Source organism: Diplotaxodon limnothrissa, linkage group LG20, assembly GCF_057381915.1.
Source record: "Diplotaxodon limnothrissa isolate DT_005_m linkage group LG20, D_limnothrissa_male_GT1.1, whole genome shotgun sequence".
NCBI classification, from domain to species: domain Eukaryota; kingdom Metazoa; phylum Chordata; class Actinopteri; order Cichliformes; family Cichlidae; genus Diplotaxodon; species Diplotaxodon limnothrissa.
In genome coordinates, this window is record NC_140615.1 from 24,539,239 (window position 1) to 24,561,233 (window position 21,995).

The following is a 21,995-nucleotide window of genomic DNA, read 5'->3' on the forward strand; positions in this document are numbered from 1 at the left end:
CATAACATTATGAGCTACTGCCTAAAGCTGGGCATACACTGTGCGATTTTGAGACACTGGCCCATTTCGAGACTATTTTTCAGTCGTGCGACCGTTTTGGGGATCGCCCCGAGTTCGGCCTTACTTGTGTGTCATGCATCCCATGTTGTATACATGGGATAACGAGAAGCGATTAAAACCTCACGATCAGCTCCCGATCAGCAATCATATGGTCACAAGAAAATCAAACCTGTTTGAAATCCTGTCGCCCCCTCGTGAGGGTTTCAACGCAAACCCTCACACTGCGCACGCGCAAACACAGAAATGGAAGTGAAAAAGACGGAGTAGCATGGCAGCGCAGCGCGTAGAACTTTTCGATGTGGCCTCACAAAATTATCACGACTGCATCAACCATGAAAAGAGTTGGATGGACATTGCTGCTCAATTGCAGCTGCCTGGTCAATGTTTTTCATTAGCAATATAGCAAAGTTGATGGTGGTGGTGTGTGTGTGTCTGTGTGAGTGAAAGACAGAAAGAGGGGGAGAGCAAGTGACAGATTTTGTGTTATAAACCTCATGTTATAGACGCACAGTGTGAGCACTCAGGTCGCATCAGAGCATCGGGCCGTATAGTGTGAGACCGTGAATAGGGACCCATGAACTTCTAACCCCTGCGATTCAATCGTACAATTTAAGCAGGAGCTGAATAACGCGACTGAAAAAATTGCACAGTGTATATATAAAATAAAATGTGGTTCATCAGATCAGGCCACCTTCTTCCATTCCCCTGTGGTCTAGTTCTGCTGGTCACGTTCTGTTTTTTGGCGGTGGAGGGGGGTCACTACAGGCACCCTGACTGGTCTGTGGCTATGCAGCCCATTACACAACAAACTCCAATGTACTGTACGAACCAGCATGAACTTTTTCGACAATTTGAGCCTCAGGAGCTTGTTTGTTGGAACAGACCACATGGAACAACTTTCACTCCCGAAATGCATTAGTGAGCCTTGCCCTCCCATGACCTGTTGCTGGTTCACCACGGTTCCTTACTTTAATCACTTTTGATAGATACTGCCTGCTGTAGACCCAGAACTCTCCACAAGAGCTGCAGTTTTGGAGATGTTCTTACCCAGTCATCTAGCCATCACAATTTGACTTTGATCAAAACTCAATCCTTACCCTTACCCATGTGTCCTACTTCTAAAACAGCAATTTTGGGGATAAAAAATGTTCACTTGCCCCCTAGTTATATCCCACCCACTAACAAATGCCCATCATGAAGAGACAATCAGTATTATTCACTTTGCCTGACAGTAGTCATGATATTTTGCCAAATCAGTGTATATTAAATATTCTACCTCAAGTCCATTGACAGAAAAAGGGGGGACTGCTGTCAGGTTGTGTTTGGGTATGCCTGTGGTGCAGCTTTCAAAACGACCTCATGGGAGCTAGATACTGATTCATTGCTATTTAAACTTTAAGCCAACTGCAGTTAGCTGCCACATCGACGCTCTGTGTTTTTCACAGTGCAATAACTGATTTCCTGACAGATTTAGTACATCTGTCAGTAAATACACCAGAAAAACAACAAAAGCAATATTTACAATTAACACGTATAGTGAGCAGGGAAAAGTAAAGCTGTTTTTACTGAAGTCTGCAGCAAATATCAGTTGTTGACACCTGGCCCACTCTTGTTTTTTCACTAATAGTAGGACACTATGAAGACACCTCATCTGATAGTGGTTAGGTTAATCAAAGAAATAGTAGATGGAACCTTTGCCTTAAGTCCTCATGAGGATCCTGAATGTCAAGGTGTTAATCGGTTGGTGTTTGTGTTCATTTTCATTATAATGATGTCTGACGGTATGGGACAGTGGAAATTATGCAAAGGATGAGAACAGGATTAAAGCAGAAATGTACCTTCAGAAGACCAAAGTTTGTGACTGAAAAACTCCCTTGCTGAACATTTATTGAAACTTCAGCACAAATACCTAAAGTGACGACATTCTTAATTTTAGTCAATAAATAAGGAGTTTCATAGATATGTGTTCTGAACAACTGAAAAAGATTTGCATCATAACTTTGCACCTACTCACTGTGGCAAATGCTTGTTTCTTTCTCACTTTGACTCACATACACAGTAGCCTAATCACACAAATAAAGATTCTTCATGATTTAGCTCATAGAAGTGACTCACTTGCATGTTTGTTCCTTTGCTCTATCCTTATTTTTTTATATTGTTCATTTTGTCTTAAGCCTTTCTGCTTGACAGTGGACAAAAGAAAGCAGTAAAATCTCTGCAGATGACGCACTAAATCCCTGATCTTTTATTTTCTTGCTTTTCCAAATTCTTTTTACAATCTACGGTGCTTCCTGTCTCTCTGAAGATGTGTCATTGTTTCCTCTTTCTTTTAGCAATTTGGGTTTTCTAACCATAATGTTCATCATTTCTGGAAGTTCACTTTTTCTGTTCATTTAATTTTTATTGATGTAGTGCAAACTCACAATAAGTCACCTCAAGGCACCTTATAATCCAAGGTTAAGAGCCTACATTACTCATACAAAGTCTCCTTGATTTCCTTCACATTGCATTGATTTAAGCCTCCTGCTTCATAATAATGGTCATGCCATACACTGACCTAAAAAAGCTCATCTTTCCCATTCTTGCTAAGCTGAGGCTACACTGTGCCATCCGTCCTAATCCCACAATAAATACTCAAACACTTCCACATGTGAACATTAAGACTTCCAAACCACACCATACAACGTCAACAGGACTTTGTGTGGTCTTGCAGAGGTTGGATGGTATTTGTCTGATATTCCAAATGGGACCAGTGTATTATATGTTATGCATAAAATTCATCAGTTTTATAAGTGGAAAGGCTGAAAAATGCACGCATTATTTGTGTTAGGGTTCAAAAGCTGTGTTTATAAATAGCAATTTAAAAAGTTTTGCCTAACAGAGTAGTATGCAAAGCTGGGATGTTTTATTGCACTTGTGCAGTTTATCAATTTATATATGCAATACAAATTGCATATATTTTCTTTTTTTTGGTGTTTTAGCTGTTGAACAAAAATAATTTACTCTCACAATAAAACTGAAGTTAAATATGTAAAAGTATAATAAATATAGTAAAATCATTATCAATCATTTTTAAAAATTATTAGCATGGTTAAATATGGGATTAACTATTTAGAATAACCTGTAATAGTCACATTACCTGTCCTCAGGGGCACTTTGATTATACAGGTTTACACACAAGCCTTTATTGTTGGTTGTCTTTGGTTGAGCTAACATAAAATGTTGTCATTTCATTCAGCTGTAATTCATAAATAGCAACAATTAACTTTATATCAATACCAAGTTCAGGTTTTGGGCTGGATTATTAACGTCCTTTTGGAAACATCCTCATCAATACAACTGGCTTTATATTGTAATGTTTTTGCTTATTATCCCAGTGGCTCTGCACTAATATATCAGAGCTATTTGTATGTGTCTTATGCACAGACAGCTATTTACACAGCAAGTCCAATACACAGTAGGAGGCAGTGTGATTTATGAAGATCTGATGTTAGTTTTTCTTATGAAATTTTATTTGGAAGAACTTGTGTTATTATATCAGGCACAGGAAGTCAGTAGATTATGATTTTCCTCCTTATAGCAGAACTCTAAAGCACATTTATCAAACATTTTGTGTGCATGTGAAATTTGTAATCTAAATATAAATGATACATTGGGTCTATTTTTCAGTAGTTTGGAATCACAGAACTATGCCTGTGTGGTTAATTCTCATTCATAGTGATAAATGTGAAGTGTGTTCATGAGACTCAACACGCTTTTTTAATGCCTCAGCATTCCACAGTAAACAATAATTGCTGATAAATTTTAAAAAGCCTTTGAGAGGAAAACAAATACACCCCAGGAGTGCAGAGGTTTTGGAAAGTCTGTCCTTTTTTTTGTACAAGAGTTACCAAACACATAGTACTGAAGTCATACAAAATGTACATGGAATATAGATGTATACAAAAAAGGATCTTTTTCTTTTTCTTCCACTGAGTGGAACCGGAAAACAATAACTGCACATATACAGTTCACTTGCTAGCATTACTCTGGATAGACAGAGTAATATAGTTATATGCCAGAATGAAAGTATTCATGGAGCAATGAGCAAACAAAGACTTCTCCACAATAGATTTCAAATATCCGCCTATACTGGGCTTTATTGTGAACTCAGCATCTACAAAAAATAAATAAATAAATAAAATGGGTGATTGCCCCAACAATAGCATATAAAAACACATTTTACTAAGGTTTGATATTTGATTAACCAAAAATTAAACACATAAAACTCAGTGTATTCAGAGTTGTTTGAACTTTAGCTCAGTTTGTTGTTGTTTTTTAATGCAAAACTAAAAAATAAACAAATAAATTAAGATAAATGCAAGACTTCTCACTGCAAACAGTGAGGAGAGTAAAGCCAGGCAGTGCTAATGATGCTGAAAAGCAAATATTAAGTGTAGCTGTACATGCAAATTTAAAATGCCTAAACTGCTCTTGGATTAATCATTGTAGCTCCAAAGTACAACATTTTACCTTGTTATCATTTAGAGTATGTTTAACCAGGCTGAATTGGTTAATCTAAAAAAAACAAATTAAGAAGTGCTATAAATTTCCTTAATATCATTGTAGGGAAGCATTTGATGTATTATACAATAAAGTTTGTGTTTTTTTAAACAGCAGGTTTATGTTAAATGTTCATGAGCCTGTACTTGTGAGTCTCTGTGCCTGTAATTCAGTTTTTGCCTCTTCTAATTTTACAGTCATAAAATCACCAAAAGGAATTTTTTTAAATCACCTAACCTATTATTATCTGGCCGTATAAACTACAAGTTTATTCACACATCTGGCAATTTGAATCCGAATCTTATAGATGGGACTCTGAATCTGATACAGAACTTGTAAATCTTTATATTTACTGTTTAGTATCTGAGCAGTTAATGGGGTGCAAGACCAGTTTTTATTCATGGATTTGCAGTAAGAAATTGTGATTTTTTTTTATTTATTTTTTTTAAAGATGCCACTTACTTGCTTATCTAGTGTGCCATGTTGGTTCTTATCACAGTTAGATTTATTTGATAGACTGTTCTGAGAGATTTCTTCATATTTACAGAATGGCCTCTTGTGCTTTTTTTTCCCAACAGCTAATAAGGACAGTGAACAGGTAGAGGCTGAGAAGGAAGCTGTATCTCCTTCAGCACAATCTCCAGAAGACCCTTCACTAGATGCAAGTCTCCTTTCTAAACCTACCACTGAAGCAGCCCAGCCACAAAGCCACTGTGAAGAAGGAGCAAAGGAAACTGTAAACAGTGACTTGCCAAAGCATCAGTCATCAGAATCAGATCCCCTAATAACACCCGCCCCAGAAAAATCTAGCCCGACTCCAGCCACATCGTCCCCAACCACCTCAGCGCGCAGACATCATGAGACTGGGGCTCTTATGATAACGAAGACCACATATGTTATACCAAAGAAGCAGTCTGGATCTCAGTCTCCATCAAGCCACACATTAGTCTCAGCATCATGCCAGAAGCTGTCTTCAGCCCCCACACCCCTGAATGAAACCCGAAATCTGCCGGTGCCACCCGCACCCAGTGCACCCTCCTCCAGGCCCTCTCAACCCAATAACCAGGTCAGACAGAGTATCCAGCGCTCTCTCACCAGCATCCTGTTCAAAAGGTGAGAACTATATCACTGATTAAATGAAAGTCACAGCCTTAGGTTTTTTTATTGCACATATTCTGCTTTTTTGGGGGAGTAAATGTAACATGAGATTATTAAAAACATATAATAATAGGTCTAGTAGAAAAAAATGTAAGTATAGTATCTTTTTGTTTTTTAAAAATGACGGGGCGATCGTGGCTCAAGAGTTGGGAGTTCGCCTTGTAATCGGAAGGTTGCCGGTTCGAGCCCCGGCTTGGACAGTCTCGGTTGTTGTGTCCTTGGGCAAGACACTTCACCCGTTGCCTACTGGTGGTGGTCAGAGGGCCCGGTGGCGCCAGTGTCCGGCAGCCTCGCCTCTGTCAGTGCGCCCCAGGGTGGCTGTGGCTACAATGTAGCTTGCCATCACCAGTGTGTGAATGTGTGCGTGAATGGGTGGATGACTGGATATGTAAAGCGCTTTGGGGTCCTTAGGGACTAGTAAAGCGCTATATAAATACAGGCCATTTACTTGAGCATGCAGTAATGAACTGCGCTGAGGGAACCAACATTTGTTTTATTTGCCTTCCACAATTCAGAATCATTCTCATCTCGGTGACTGGTTATTAAGTAGCATTACCAACACAGTGAAAATAAGTGTCCTAGACAATTTAACAGTTTTCTCAAACTAAGCTTTAAATTTTTTCAGTAAATGTCTCTCAGTCTTGAAAAACAGCATATTTCTGGACTAACTGTTTTTCTTTTTCCATTTGCTAAGGGTGTGTGAATGTGAGGATTTGGAGATGTCTGAGAGCGAAGCTGCAAAGCTTGTTGCAAGCATTGAGATGGAGATGTTTGACATATTTCGCAACACAGACAGCAAATACATGAACAAGTACAGAACTATAATGTTCAACCTAAAAGACCCAAGAAACAAGGTATGTTGAAATTTGTTAACACCAATTTTAGTTTATGTACATATAAATATAAATCAAATTGACAATCTACTTCTTTATGTCTTCTAGGGCTTGTTATACTGTGTGGTACATGGCGATATCAATCCTTTCAGACTAGTTAGGATGAGCCAGAAGGATATGCAGGCTACCAAGGCACCTGAGCCAAGTGTGAAAGAAACAACAGTGGTAAATAGTATTAGTCATAAACCATATCAGTGAAATAAAATTGTATTGTATGCTTCTACTTGATATCAGGCCCGATAAAGATCAGCCAATGCTTTTGTCATAAGTGATTATCTTAAATGGTTGCTTATGTCTTTCTAGGTTAAGGATACAGCTGCTAAAATAAGTTTGCCCAAGCCTGAAGCAGTTAAGGTTGATTTACCCAGTTTGAATCCTGCAAAATCTGACAGAAAACCTGATAGCATGGTACGTACCTATCTTATTTAAATTAAACAGTTGGATACACAGTTTTTATGGTGATTATGCTGTGTCTTTTACATCATATTTTTTTTCATGACGCGTTACATCAACATCGACTAAGAATTGTTTTTTTGTGTTCTTGTGTTGGTATATGTTGCTTTACAGGAACAGAAGAGAAGTCTTCCTGCTCCTGCAGTCAAGCCCAGGGCAAGCCAAACAAGCCTGGCCAATGCAGTGCCAGATGTTCTTGCCTGCATGCTAAAAGACACAACATCAGAGCACAAAACTCATCTATTTGACTTAAAATGCAAGATATGCACAGGTAAATTTAAAAAACGATGAGAATAAATGTAAAAACTACTAGACATCATTGTCTGCTGATTAGCTGTTAAATTCAGATTTTTAAAAGTAGTTTGTCGTTCCTTCCTAAAGGCCAAATGCAACCTATGGAAGAGGAGGAACCTGCAAAGAAAAAATCCAAGCTATCTGTATCCAGAGATAAGCACGAACCATCTTGGAGAAAGTCTGCAGGGGGTGACTCCCCACTTCTGGCACCACCTGACTCTCCTGACATGGATTCTCCAGCATCCAACCTATTGGACCCTTCATCCCATTTCAATATTGATTCTGCTGCACTGACTATAGTGGAATCACCTGCTTCTCCTGTAATGGATTCTCCAGCCTCCCCCACTTTAGAATCTCCTGCTTCTCCTACCATAGAGTCCCCTGCATCCCCAACTCCAGATACCTCTAAAGCTACTGCACCAAAAAGACCATATATACCAGTTTTGGTTCCACCTGTTTCCACGGTAACCATTACACAGCGTCGTGATCCCCGCACTGCAAACAGGTTCTCAGCTTCGTCTAGTAGCACCTTTGGTTCCAGTAACACAACTCATAAACGGGCAGCTCCTTATGCTCTTGTTAAAGAAAACATTGCATCGAACGTAGCATCATCACTACCACCAACCAAAACAGTACCTAAATCCATCTTAATGAAGCCATCTTCCACTGCTGATCCCAGACTTTATGGACCACGCTCGAGGTATAAAGAACTCCAAGCCAATGTTTTTTTGCTTTTTGTTTTAAATTTGTCCAGAAGCTGGGCATTGTGTACATGTGATTGTTGTGGTTTCTGTTTCAGAACAGTGATCTCTGAATCTCCAGCTGATGGTGAGACAACTCAGTTCCTGGCAAAGCAGGAAATACTGTGGAAGGGTTTTCTAAACATGCTCACTGTAGCCAAGTTTGTCACCAAGGGATATCTGGTGTCAGGATCTCCTGAAAATCTTAAAGCGGTATTGTAATGCATGATATTAATTACATTTTTTACTGGCTATATCAAAAGGATTTATAATTGTCACTGGGTGGAGATATAAAAAGCATTTATTTTTGTGGTTTGTATAGGATCTACCTGACACTATACAAATTGGAGGACGAATCATGCCTCAAACAGTGTGGGACTACGTTGCAAAACTAAAGACCTCAGTTACAAAGGCAAGCAGAATATACTGTATTTCTTTTTGCATCTTACCACATATAATAATGTTGAGGCTACATCAGTATTTTACATGCACTTTTGTTTGCTTTGTATTTGTTAGGAGTTATGTGTGATCCGGTTTCACCCTGCAACAGAGGAAGAGGAGGTCGCCTATGTCTCCCTTTTTTCCTATTTCAGCAGCAGAGGTCGTTTCGGTGTGGTCGCCAATAGCAGCCGTTCCATCAAAGATGTATACCTTGTCCCACTCAGTGCAAAGGAACCAATCCCATCTATGCTACAACCTCTTGAAGGACCAGGTGTGAAATGCTTTGACTGCTGCCTATTCATAAATAATTGACATTTTTCTGTTTTATATGTTTGAATATGTGAGGGTTCATACCAAAACCATACCAGAGAGTTGTTAGACTTAGTGTGTTTTCTAATGTGTTATCTAATTTTTTTCCAGGACTTGAAAGAAACCACCCCAATCTTCTTCTTGGTCTAGCAATCGTCCAGAAGGTCAAACGTCCAGGAAGTTTGCCACAGGAAATGGAAGACAAAAGACCCAAAGTTCATATGTCCAAGGACCCTATGTGGATCCCAAAACCACCAGTCCTTTACGGTTCTGACAAATTGGAGATATTCCAACCCTATGATCCAGAGACTCCTGCTAGTACCACCCCTCCTGGTTCACCATCATGCCCTGGGTCACCAACAGACTCTTCCTCCTCTGGCTCAGTCACCATACCATCTCTATTAACTTCTGTTAAAGCGGCCCCTTCTGTTTCTACCTCAGCCACTATTGCTGCAACACAGTCCACCTTTAACAGCAGCTCTGATAAAAATCCCATTATTGCATCCAGTGATAAGACACCACTACAGACAATCTTGAGTACCTTGTTTCGTAGTAATCAGGCTGACTCCACTGTCTCTGATGGACGTTCTACAAAAACAACAGTAACTGTTAAGAAGAACCCAGTGCTTTCTGGATCAGTGGTGGATCCAATTGTCCAACAGTATGGACACAAAACCAAAGCCAAGGAGATTGAAGATGAAAATGACTTTGACCGACCATATGACCCAGAGGAAGAATATGATCCAGCAATGGGATATGCAACCGTTGCTCCACAGACCACAGAAAAAATTAAAGCTGATGCCCCAGCATTATCAAGCTTTGTGGAAGATGATGTGGCCTATGATCCAGAGGACGACACTATCTTTGAATATATTCAAAGTAATACTCCTGTAGCAAAGCCCCCTGTTACAACTCAAACATTTGATTCTCCATCATGCCCAGTGACGGTTTCCACTTCTTCCCCAGCACAAACTTCTGCTCCAGTTGCAGTCATGCCACAACTCCCTACGGGCACAGTGGTTGTCTCAGCTGCAACACTAAGTGAACAACAGAGGATGCTTGAGGAACTCAATAAACAAATTGAAGAGCAAAAACGGCAGTTAAAAGAGCAGGAGGAAGCACTACGTCAGCAGAGAGAGGCTGTGGGAATGTTCATGGCTCACTTTTCTGTTTCGGATTCACTTATGTCTCCCCCACAAAAATCTTTGCCGCTTAACCAACTGTCCTCTCTGCAGAAAGGTATTATAAAAACAGAGTCAAAATCTTCAGAAACAACAGACAAGGCTACCCCCCTTACAGAGACTGTGGACAATTCAAATTTGGATTCACAAGCTGTGAAAGTAGAAGACGCAACACCTGTCAAAAATTTAGGAAATGATACAGATGGTGTTGCAAAGCAAGATGAAACACAGAAAGGTGTGGAATCTGACAAATATTCATCTGCTGGAGAGATTGAAGATTCTGATGTAGCTTATGATCCTGAGGATGAATCACTTTTCAATGAAATTCAAGATGATGTTTTTAAGGGGGGAACTGTAACAACTATGGACTCTGTGTCTAGAGCAAGGTATGGTGGCTCTCACAAGGGTATGTCTCCAAATTCATACCACAGTAGAAAACGAAGGTCATCACCAAAAAAGCGGAGTCATCGGGAAAGGGACCGCCACAGAAGTCCTTCAAGACAGTCACAGCATCGTTCTCGTTCTCGGTCCCGAAGACGCAGAGAAAAGGATAGACACAGAAAGAGTGAAAGAGACAGGTCAAGACACAGAGTTAGAGATCCATCTGAACGGCAGGGACGCCATCGCAAAGATCATACCACACGCCGGCATTCTCTTGGGCGTAGAAGATCCCCATCTTCTTCTAGAAAAACAGAATCTGTGTCAGTTTCACCAAAACTGAACAGAGGACCCTTGCCTCAGGTCCCTGAGAAATCAAAACATGCAAGTGTTCCATGCAGTTCTCTAGACTCTGCTGGACAATTTGAAGAGAGTAACATATCACATGTTACAATCAAAAGTGATCCAGATGGACAAAAATCAGAGTGTAATCATGTTGAGAGCTCTGAAAAACACTCACACGAACCTCTATGTAATGTGAAGCTTGAGATTTCCGAACCACCAAAATTTCAGGAGCTTCAAAAGATTTCACTGAGTGACCATGATATGACACAGCAAAATAAACTCTATAAACAGGACAATTTGTTTCACAGCAAACTTGACAGTACAATTCCTCTTAGAGAAATTGATCCACCTATTCGAGATTCTCCCCAAAGCCCAGATCCAGAACCACAGTTTGTGAAACCTAGCAGCATAGAAAAGAATGACTCTGTTAGAACTGATGAAGTCAGCGATTCAAGGGAAGATATTAGAGTCTTTGAAAATAATTGTTTGCCAATTTGTGGTCAAGCAATGGTGTCTGTTGGAGATGTGATCTCAAATATTAAAAGCATGGATTTTAGAGCATTGAATCTGAAAGCTTTTGGTGCCAAGGGACAAGGTCTGACAGAGACACATAATGAGACACTAGCAGACAATCCTTGCTTCAAGCATTCAGAAACAAAGGGTCAAGAGGGAGGATATTCAAATCCAAGTACAATCTTAGGAATGAGAGAACAAGGTATTCAACATCAAAATACTGTAATAACTGGTTCATGGCCAGCCTTGAGAGATTCAGAAATGAGAAGTGAAGCACTAGATAGTAATAATGCTGGTGTGCCTTTTATTTCTGGTGTAAATCCAGAAATAAAATGCCCAAGTCCTGATGTTACACAAAATATTGTACCTACTGTTACAAATTTGTATATGGGAGAGGCAAGCCTCCAGCGCAAAAGACAAGTTAACATCATGAAGGGCCCTTTGTCTGACAGATCTGCACCTGGTAATGTTGGTCCAGGTCCAAGGGATTCTTTATCAGCTGTGTATCATCTAAATACAGATATGAGCGGGCTGTTTGAAGTTAATGAGAGAAACCAAAATGTTAGTTGTGTGCAGGAAGGTTTACAGTGTCCAAAGACAAATGAACATAGATCAGAGCCAGAAAACATAGATATCAGGAAAGATGTGAAAAAAATGGGAACAAAGCAGTCATTTGGGGGTCCACAGGTAGAAGCTATGGCTCCAGATAGTAGTGGAGGTGGTAGAGGACAAAAAGATAAAGATGAAGGTCAGATTTTTAGATCTGATGTAAGTAGTGGGATGAGGGAGTCAGGTCCATTGTTTATGGACTTAGGAAGACCTCCAAAGACAAGACATGATGGCAGTATGGCTTTTGAAGAAAGGTGCCCCCGTAAAAGTACTCTTCAGCCACATGGCACAAATGCAGATTTTGGCAAGCTTGGTGGCAGTCATGCAGATGCAGTTAATTCAAACATGTTGAATTCAGATTGGAGAGGTCAAGGACTAAGGGATAAGGAGAATCAAAATAAACATATAAGTGCTCCAGATTGGAATGGCCCAGGATCAGACATAAGAGATCATTGGAGAGGGTCAGATTCAGTCAGGGAAGCACCATTGGTACAAGATGAATGGAGTGTCCATTTGTCTGATAGAAGAGGTTCAAACATGGAAAGCCAGGGACCTTACACGGGAGGGAGTGGAGGCCCAGAATTCGGACAACCAGGGGCTGAAATGAGAGGTCCAAACATGCAGTATCCAAAGCTTAATAGTGGAGGACCAGAGGACTCACACCTCATGGAAGAAGGACTTGAAAGGATAGACCCCATTATAGACAATCAAGGACCTGACTTAGGAATACCAGGGGCTTCAGATTTTGTGGGACCAGAACCTAAAAGAAGAAGTGTAGCCATGGAGGTTGCTGGACCTGACAAAAGAGGTCCTGTGGGTCCACATTTTAGAGGATTAGGACCTGAGAAAAAAGGTCCACATATGGAGCAAAAAGTACATGACATCAGGGGTCCTGGCGGTCCAGATTTCAGGGGAACCTGGGGTGAAAGGATGGGTCTGGATATGGCTGGTCCAGGGTCTGATAGTAGAGGTCCAGGAATTGAAAGGAGAGATTCCATGGAGGATCCTGGGACTAATAGGAGAGGGGCTGGGTGTCCAGAATTTAAAGGACCAGGGCATGAGAGGGAAAGTATGTCTATCGAAGGTCCTGGACATGAGAATAGACGACCTGGAGGTCCTGGGTTCAGGGGACCAGGACCTATAGAAGGTTCTGGGCCCGAGAGAAGAGGACCTGGAGGTCCTGATATCAGCAGGCTAGGGTCTGATTGTAGAGGTCTTGCTATGGGGCCTGGCAGAGTTTCACAAGGTCCAGATTTTAGTGGGCCAATAAATGAAATACCAAGTTTTCCTATGCATAGCCAAGAACCTGAAAGGAGAGGACCTGGAGAAATAAACACAAGTGGACAGGGTCCTGACAGGAGAGGTTCACATATTGGTGTTGCTGGGCCTGAAAGAATTGGTCCAGGTGTGGGAGATCTAGGGCCTCACAACAGAGGACGAGGTGGACCACATTTCAGGGGTCGTGGAAAAGAAGTTGGGTATCAAAATATGGAGATTCCAGGGCCTCATAGGAGGGGTCCAGAATTTGGTGCACAGCGGGTGGAAAGGCCAGGTTCTGATGTGGATCCTGGGCCTGACAGAATAGCTCTAGTAGGTCCAGACTACAGTGAAAAAAGATATCCAGATATGGAGGGCTCAAGACCAGGTTGGAGAAAATCAGATGGCCCTGATTTAAGAGTTCCAGGCTACAAACATGAAAGTTCAAATACTGAAGATCCAAGACATGGGGGAAGGGATGACTGGGTAGCGTGTGAACCTATTCAAGAAAACCCAGATTACCATGCCCCAGAACCTGATAGATTGGGCCAGAGCTTTAGAGGTCGAAGGCCTATGAGGAAAAACATTAGAAGACCAGGGCCCGGCTTCTGGGGTTCTGCTCCTGAGAGGAGAGGGCCAGACACAGAGGAACAAAGGTTAGATGAAAGAAGGACCAATATAGAATTCTTAGGACAAGACAGAGAATGCTCAGTGGATGACTGGGAAACATATGCTAGTAGAGGATTTGGACCTATCCAAGAGGGTCAAGATGAACAGGACCAAGAAGATATTAATCAAGGCCTATTTAGTGAATGGAGAGGCCCTGAAAGTAGTGGACCAGGTCCCATGCAGAATAGACCCAGTATGTTATTTCAAGGACCTGTAAGGGGTCGTAGACATAACTGGAATGCTCCTGGCTGCAGAAGTGCAGGGCCTGTTGAAGAAAATCCAGATATGGTATGCCCAGGGCCAAGTAGGGGAGGTCATGGAAATGATTGGACAGAGCTTGATAGAGAGGGTGCTGGGGAATTCTTTACAGGAGAAAGAGATCTAGACAATAGAGGACAAGACAGAAAAGCAGGGCCAGGATCACATATGCACAATCATCCAGATATGGGAAATGACTGGAGGCTGCCAAATGTCAGGGGAAAAATGAGAGGGCCAAACATTAAAGGGCGTGGGGCTCTCAGAGGAGGTCCAGGCCTGATGAATTCATGTCTAAACAGGAGGCAATTTGAGATGGAAGGCCCTGATAGAAGACCTCCAGCAGGTCGAGATCTAGGACCCCCAGGACCTGCAAACAGAAATCTAAGCATTGAAGCTCCAAGGTGTGATGGGAGATTTTCAGATAGTGGTGATCTAAGATCTGAAAGGCATAATGTAGAACCTGAAAATCCTGAACCAGGTAGACAAGGATTTGATTTCAGAAGGGAAAGTAGAGGTCCAAAAATGAGAAGTTTGGGGCCCAATAAAACAGACAGCAGGGGGCCATCACCTCAGCGTTCAGATTTTAGAAATGGACCTGGTAGGTGGGGTGACAACACTAGGTCTGAGCCAGATCCAAATAATGACATGCAGGTGTCAGATATAAGGGGGGCAGGTTATGTTAGTAGGGGCCCAAATATAAGGGGGAGAGATCCCAGGCAGAGAGGTCATACACCCATTAATGAACGAAGAGGTCCTCGTCCCATTGCAAGATTCCAACATCCTGGAGATCAACATTTGGCACAGTTTAATAGGCCCCGTGGCCCAGGTCCAAATAGCGGAGGAAAACCATTCCCTGGTTTTGAAAACCCACAAAATCAGCAAGCCATAAGACCTCAAAGACACAGAGGTGCCTTACTTCCCACTCCAAAAGAAGGTCTCATACGTTTCCCCAAAATATGATTGCTTGGATTTTGGCATGAAACTAAAACACATTTCCAACAGACAGAGCGGAGTAGATGTAGGTAAATTGATAACATGTAAAGAATGGGTAAAACCTGCTTGTAAGAAAGAAGAAAGAAATAGCACACCTGAAGGTCCAATCATAAGGGAAGAAGAAACAAAGGATAAGGTCAATTTGAATGAAAAAATAATAATGGGTTTCAGAATTAAAAACAAACAAACAATTAACCTCTATTATCAGTGTTGGAAATTAAAGCAATGGTGAGCCAGATTAGTCACTGGGAAAAACATGCAGACCTTTAAGGACCTAAAGCTGAAGAATCAGACATCTAAAATTGCTTAGCATTGTTAGACTTGACAGAAATACCTTATCATAATGCCCAATGAATGTATTTCTTTTCTCACTGAGACTGACTACCCATGTGCTTGTTAAATTTTAATATGACATACAGGCAAAGCCATGCAAAAAATCCAACTTTGTAACTTGATAGAAAAGTGCTCAGAGATTACCATTTAAGTTTATTGTGTTGTAGTTTTTCTGTTTTCAAAGTAGATGCTTTTATTATTGTTTTTTTGATTATTAGTAAAAGTCCTGCTAAATATAATTTTCAGTTGTAAATTTAACTTTATTTGTATTTGTAGATTGACAAAGTCATAAATGTTTTGTACAGAAAATGTACAGTTTTTTTTCTGTGTTTGTTTTTTTTAATAGCCAGATTGTCAATATGGTAGCTCTCATCTTCTTTTATGTAGTTCTGTTGGTTAAAAATGACCCGTTCCATTTCTTTTAGAATGCAAGAAGTCAATAAAGTAACACACTTTATATGAAGTCTTATTTTGTCACATTTAGATTGATAGCTTAAAACCAGTTAATTTAACAAGCAAATCTCATATCAAAGAAAAGTGACAGTTTTACTACCTTTATGGCAATAAATTATTCTGAGACATAAAAGCTGGATTATTTTATTTAAATACAAACTGCTAAAACTATTCGGTGAAACATTTCAGATCTTCTGATCACTGTAAAGATTACTCATGACTCTGAGGTATTAATTGTTACTGGTTGTCTTGTAAAGTGGGTGCTGATTCACACACACACAATGGATTCAAACTTCAGGCAAATTAAGGCAATACTTAATTCGTTTTTAGGTTTTCGAGGCCTCTTGCTGGGTAGTGTGGAAATCACAATATGCGAAAGTGGGTCTACATATTTTCTGTAACCCTCCACATGTATAAAACTTGTATTGCAGGAGTCTAGTTTAACTCAAGCATTGTTACTGCTGTTCTGTTGTTTTCTGTCATTTTACTTAGGATTAATTTCTCTGTTTTCCATAGTAGTGTTATTCTCAGGTCTTAAGAGATAATCTGTATAAAGTTTGAACTGCAACTGGAAATAATCTTTTATTTAAAATAAATAAGGAAGTCATTACAGTTTTTGCAATGTGAATGAGTATTGTGGAACAGTTTTTGTTATGTAGAAAAGTACTATGTTGGCCAGTTGTGCTGTTAGGGGTGGTGCTTAAACTTCTTTTTCTTTGTAATATATATTTAATTCATTTTCTCAACGACTTATGGAAGGTAGGGTCATTTGTGTGGGGGAAACCTATCCCAGGTTGCTCAGAGCAGGAGATGAGGTAAATCTGGAAAGTTCACCAGACCATAACAGGTTTAACACATGAGACACAGTCTGTTTTGGACCCCACGAGGTTCAAACTAGATAGTTATTTTATATATCTAAAGACTTTAAGATATTTTTTTATTGTGCTAATTTTTTTTAGGCGCAAATGCTTTTATTCATTTAAAAAATGACACTCTTTCAGTTTTTATGAATCAAATAAACAAAACAGAAAATCTGGAAATCTATCTATCTATCTATCTATCTATCTATCTATCTATCTATCTATCTATCTATCTATCTATCTATCTATCTATGCGCATGTATAAATGTAGTTGTCTAACCATGAAGTTTCAAGAAGCTGCAATCAATGTATTTACATATTCTGTTTTTTGTATAAAAATGTAACATATTTAACTATTTTTGATCGCCAAAAAGATACTGAATGACAGAAAAGCGTGGAAAAAGTAGGACTATTCCGCCCCCTAACTGATCAATAAAAAAAATAACATTTTCTAATTTGACATAAGTAATTTATGATGACAGCTGTCGGTTTTCTTTAGGACCCCTCGTATATTTTCCGCTTGTTTTTGTGTTTAAAGTTCCGCTTACGAGCTTAAAGAAATGATTGTATACTGAGATAATCGGAGGTTTATCTGTGACGGGGAGAAGGTTAGCGCCGGTAACTGGACACGGTCGTCGTTACAGCCTGAGGCCAAGCATTAATACGTGCTAATCCCCGAACAGAAAGCGGTACAAAGACTTTATTAATTCAGTAATAACAACCTTTTATGCATTTGTATAACTTAAGACTGATTGTTTTAAATGCCCTGGAGTTTCTAATAGTATTACAAGTTTTAAAATGGCGGTACAGCCTGTTGATTTTGCCCAGGTTATGCCAACGTCTCCTTTGCTAATTGTAGCTAAGCTAAAATTCACGACAACGTACCTTCACGACCTAAATTATAATTATACAATTTCTTTAGCTAACATTAAGAGTAACTTTAAGTAACAAAGTATTTAGAGTAAGTGGTCTGTATTATATCTAATATTTTTCCTGATCTGTAGGGAAATATGTCCTTTTCTTCAACCTGTAAAAACATCAATGTGTTACCTTCATCGAGAGAACAGATAAGTGACTCTGCTGGAATGATTGTGAGTCAAGGTGGATGCTTTACCCATGAACATGGGGAGGTATTGGGCAGTGAGCTTGGGCTGATGGAGATGACAGAGGTTGACTGTTCTCACCTTCAGCATCTTCTCCAAGCCCATGTGGAGGCACAGTCAGAGTTTCCAGATGTCAGATGTCACCTCTCTACAGTGATGGTCAAAGAACAGGCCACATCCACAGTGATTTCTCCCTTCAGAAGCGCTCAGGCTATTGATCTATCAACTTCAAATGAAGACCACTGTATAGTAATGCCTGGAGAAAAGACACCAGTGTCTTATGGAGAGGTGCCAGGTTTTGTGCTGGCCAGAATTAGAGCTGAAGAAAGCCCAGCTGAACCTTTTACCAGTGACAAGAAGTCTGTACAGAATCGCACCAGACCAGCTGCTAGAGTTTGCTTAGAGAAAAGATTTAGCGCCATGTGTGCTGAAACCACAAGACAACAAGATATACAGTCTGCAGTTCTCAGCAAGTAAGTTTCAGAGATATGTATATACTATATGTGACTATCATTTTATTAAAGTATAGCATACATGTACTCATTTTGTGTGATATGTCATGTTTCAGTTTTTTGACAATACTTCAGCAGTCTGCAGAGGTTCAAGAGACAGTCACGCATCCTCCAAAGCAGAAGTGGGTGAAAATGGACAGAGCAAATTCTTTTGGGGTGTCTAGTTCATATATAGAGGGTGTTTATGGCCCAGTCACCAACACGTGTGGACAGGTATGCTGGGGGAAAAAAAAACAAATCAATGTGCTTTTAATATTTCTTAATGGTAAAGCAGAGCCCACTGTTTAATCCTTGGTTTTTCTGATTTAATTTCAGGTTATGATCCCCAAGAGCGTTTTAAATTTTCACCCAGCAGAAGAGCTGCCTTTGGTTAATCTAGAAAGTAATAATTAGTATTCTAATATTTCTTCATAAGCCATAACTGTGTTGTTGGCTACAATTATGGACTGAAAGGCTGTGTCTAACTTGGTCTCACATGCTTGGGTTTTTTCCACAGAGGATGCGGTGATACCTGCTGCGGTGATACCCAAAGCTGCTAAAGCCGGCCCAGACTCTGCTGGAGAGCCACAGAGCAGCAGGAGGAAAATTGCTAGATCTAGTATGTTGCTCAGCCAGCGCCGGGAGAGACACAACAGTAAGGAGAGGGAGCGCAGGTGAGCAGCCGAAGGTTACACATGGAAGCGTCCCTGCATCCAGTGTGCAACAAGATAAACATTTGCATTTCAGGAATATCCTGGGATGCTTAAAGTGTGTTAAGTGTGCTTGCTTTCAAGGTCAGAGATTTAAAAGGCGTTGCATTTAGGCACAAAAAGAAAACTATTTACAAATTTTAAACATTTTGTCCTCTATTTCGGGTGGAACAGTGGTGCACTGGTTAGCGGTGGCTGTAGTTGAATATGTGTGGTTGTCTGTCTCTGTTTTAGCAGGTCATCTATTAATTGGAAGGTCGGTGGTTCAATCCATGGCTTGTGCAGTCTGCATGCCAAAGTATCACCGGGCAAGATACCGAACCCCATATTGTACTCTGATGCATCCTTCAGTAATAGAAAGTGCTTGCGTGAATGGGCGAATGTTGTATAAAGCGCTTTGAGTGCTTGAGTAGAGTAGAAAAGTGCTAAATAAGAACCAGTCCTTTTACCAAAAGTGCATTCATAGTTTCTTCTCAGAGCCTCGCACTCACAGTGTGGTGATGGCATGATTTAAGTGAACTCAGTCCTCGTTTGAATATATTCAGATAAGTAGTGCAACAGCAACGCATCAGAACTGAACATCTTTTGGGTTGTGATCATTAGTTTTAGCTGCTTTATGTGGAAACTTGATTTATTTTGATTTAAAATAAGAGTGTCACTGAGGACTGAAAAGAAACCTGATTCCTATGCAAATGCTAAATCAGTTTAAAACTGATACACTCAGAAGTTAAATGGTTCATGATTTGAAACTGCTGACGAGTTACCAAAGAATTCTTAGTGACTGATGACTGATTATTAAATATACAGGACTGCATCGCTCAAAATCATCTGCATTGTCTGCGCTGTCGTACAGGAAGAGGATTCGTTTGTGCTGTGATGAACTGAACACGTTGGTGCCGTTCTGTGACTCGGAGACGGACAAAGTCACCACCCTGCAGTGGACCACAGCTTTCCTGAGATACATTACTAAAACGTATGGAGACACTTTTAAAGAGGTGGGCATGTGTAGAAAAGTGATTGATGAAAAGTGTCCTCTAACTGAATTATCTGAGACTAGAAAGCTGTGGCTGGAAGATAAGAGTTAATTACATTTCCCCTTGCTGCCTGTCTAATTAGTGAAGGAAACTTTGTGACTTTTGTTATTTAGAGTTCAAACTAAAGTCTTCACATTTTTACAGTTTAAAATCAAATAAACTTTATTGTTTTAACTGAGAGAAATCATCTGCTGCAGTTAGATTATGCTGAAAAAAAATGTACAACGCAGCAAATAAAATCACGCCATACTTACAACATGCACTACCGCCACCAGAAGGGCGATCTAGACAGCTACAGAGTTGCAGGAAGATAAAACATCTCTGGTACTATGTGTCATGAACCACTTCAACCTCCAATTCTTCTGTTTGCAGGAGTTCCAGAAAGTCTTCGCTCATGAGAGAGAACGTTTTGGTAAGTCCAGCTCAGGTCAGGACCCAGTGCACCACAGGATGGATGAGACACTGAGCAGCATTTCCCTGGCAGCAGAGCAGTGACCTCTCCTCATTGTTTTCTTCTATATGTCAGCCACTAAACTAAATTCAACTGTCAGAGTAGCTCAGGCTTGCCCAGTGAGGTGTGGGTGTGGGGTTAAGATGAAGTATTGTTGACATGGTAAAATATATCCTTTCGATCACACTGCAACGATCTAGAAACTGGAAGGATTAGTTCAGGTAGTGTGAGGGCCGAGTTTAACACATCAACCTTTTGGAAAGGAAGGGCTTTCCACACACAGATGGCGCTGTTTCTCTTCGAAAAGCACAGGCGGCGCTCTAGTTGGCAGATGCCGTCCCTTCAACTATTTTATTTTGATAATATGTGCAGTATTTATACCCTGTATTCAAAATTGCACTTTAATGTCTTGTTTTCTGTTGGTTTTTATTCATTCAGAATGTTTTCTACTGAGTGCCTGCCAACATCTGTTCTGTATTTGGATATTTAAGCAGTTTGGTATCAAAGTAAGTGTTACTTCCTAGTTAGTTAATGGACTTTTTTGATTTCAGTGTTTACAGCAGAGTATTCTGAAAAGCAGACTGTTCATTTGATATGTAGAGAAGAGTAATGTTTTACTGAAAAGTGGCTTTATTTGTTCTTTCTTACAACATGTCGCTGTAGCATCTTACTGTACATACAACAGTCACCCACAAATAATAAATAGTATTTAAAGTCATGTATATTTAATAGTTACAGCACCGGTAGTACATAGTGGATGTGGTCATTGCAGATTGGGAAAAAAAAATAAAATACTTTGTTCCTAATATTCTTAAACTGTATTTTACAATGTGTGATTTATGCTTTCATGAGTTTATTTTGCTTTTGATTCTGAAGTCTGAAGAATCAAATTCACATGTCATAAAAAAAACAATAACAGAAAACAAGCTGTAAAAAAAAAGAAGACTCAAATCTTTTTTGTCTTGCATTAATCTACACAATGTCTGGGAACCTGGATTTTTGTTTTTTATTCCTTTTACAGTACATACACAGCTCCTCCACAGAGGCTTTTATGCTTCTTGCACTTATTTCCATGTTGAGGTAACATCTGTGATTTACATAATGGGCCATGATAAATGCACATTCACATCAGAGACAGTCACCATTTTTTTAGTGTTATCTGCAGAAGGATGTTAATCAAAGTGTTTGGGGCGTTGAAGCAACATGTACAAAGTTTTTATACACAAAGGACTCATCATTCACTTTCCAGGTGTTTGTAAGTCAAGTCTTGTCATGTGATAGTACTTGGATCAATGCAGTTGTTCTCTTGCACTTCTCCTTACCTCTCTCCATTTCATATCATAAAGTTGTTTGTTTGTTTTTTTGTCTCTCAGTTGCGCTGATGTTCATGTCACTCGCTGGATGTTCCTCTATTTTGTCAGAAATATCACACCGTCTGATGTTACTCTTCCCAACTTGTGATGCATG

The 21,995-nt window shown here is 40.1% G+C and overlaps 2 protein-coding genes across 3 annotated transcripts in view; both read left to right on the forward strand.

Annotated features, from left to right (window-relative positions):
• The window catches only part of LOC146610981 (uncharacterized), a 31,081-nt gene extending 15,528 nt beyond the window's left edge, over positions 1 to 15,553 (forward strand). For both annotated transcript variants that reach the window (XM_085345648.1, XM_085345649.1), the window contains exons 8-17: positions 5,181 to 5,715; positions 6,455 to 6,614; positions 6,702 to 6,818; positions 6,957 to 7,061; positions 7,221 to 7,377; positions 7,488 to 8,100; positions 8,200 to 8,353; positions 8,463 to 8,552; positions 8,657 to 8,852; positions 9,002 to 15,553. In XM_085345648.1, coding sequence (XP_085201774.1) covers positions 5,181 to 5,715; positions 6,455 to 6,614; positions 6,702 to 6,818; positions 6,957 to 7,061; positions 7,221 to 7,377; positions 7,488 to 8,100; positions 8,200 to 8,353; positions 8,463 to 8,552; positions 8,657 to 8,852; positions 9,002 to 15,060 — 8,186 coding nt within the window. In that variant the 3' untranslated portion in view covers positions 15,061 to 15,553. The remainder of the gene's footprint in view (positions 1 to 5,180; positions 5,716 to 6,454; positions 6,615 to 6,701; positions 6,819 to 6,956; positions 7,062 to 7,220; positions 7,378 to 7,487; positions 8,101 to 8,199; positions 8,354 to 8,462; positions 8,553 to 8,656; positions 8,853 to 9,001) is intronic.
• Positions 15,554 to 16,631: 1,078 nt separating this feature from the next.
• LOC146610982 (uncharacterized) lies at positions 16,632 to 20,572 on the forward strand. The gene is made up of 7 exons (XM_085345498.1): positions 16,632 to 16,694; positions 17,744 to 18,315; positions 18,411 to 18,567; positions 18,670 to 18,736; positions 18,851 to 19,007; positions 19,897 to 20,038; positions 20,450 to 20,572. The coding sequence occupies exons 1-7, from the start codon at positions 16,632 to 16,634 to the stop codon at positions 20,570 to 20,572; spliced, it is 1,281 nt and encodes a 426-aa protein (XP_085201624.1).
• Positions 20,573 to 21,995: the final 1,423 nt, after the last annotated feature.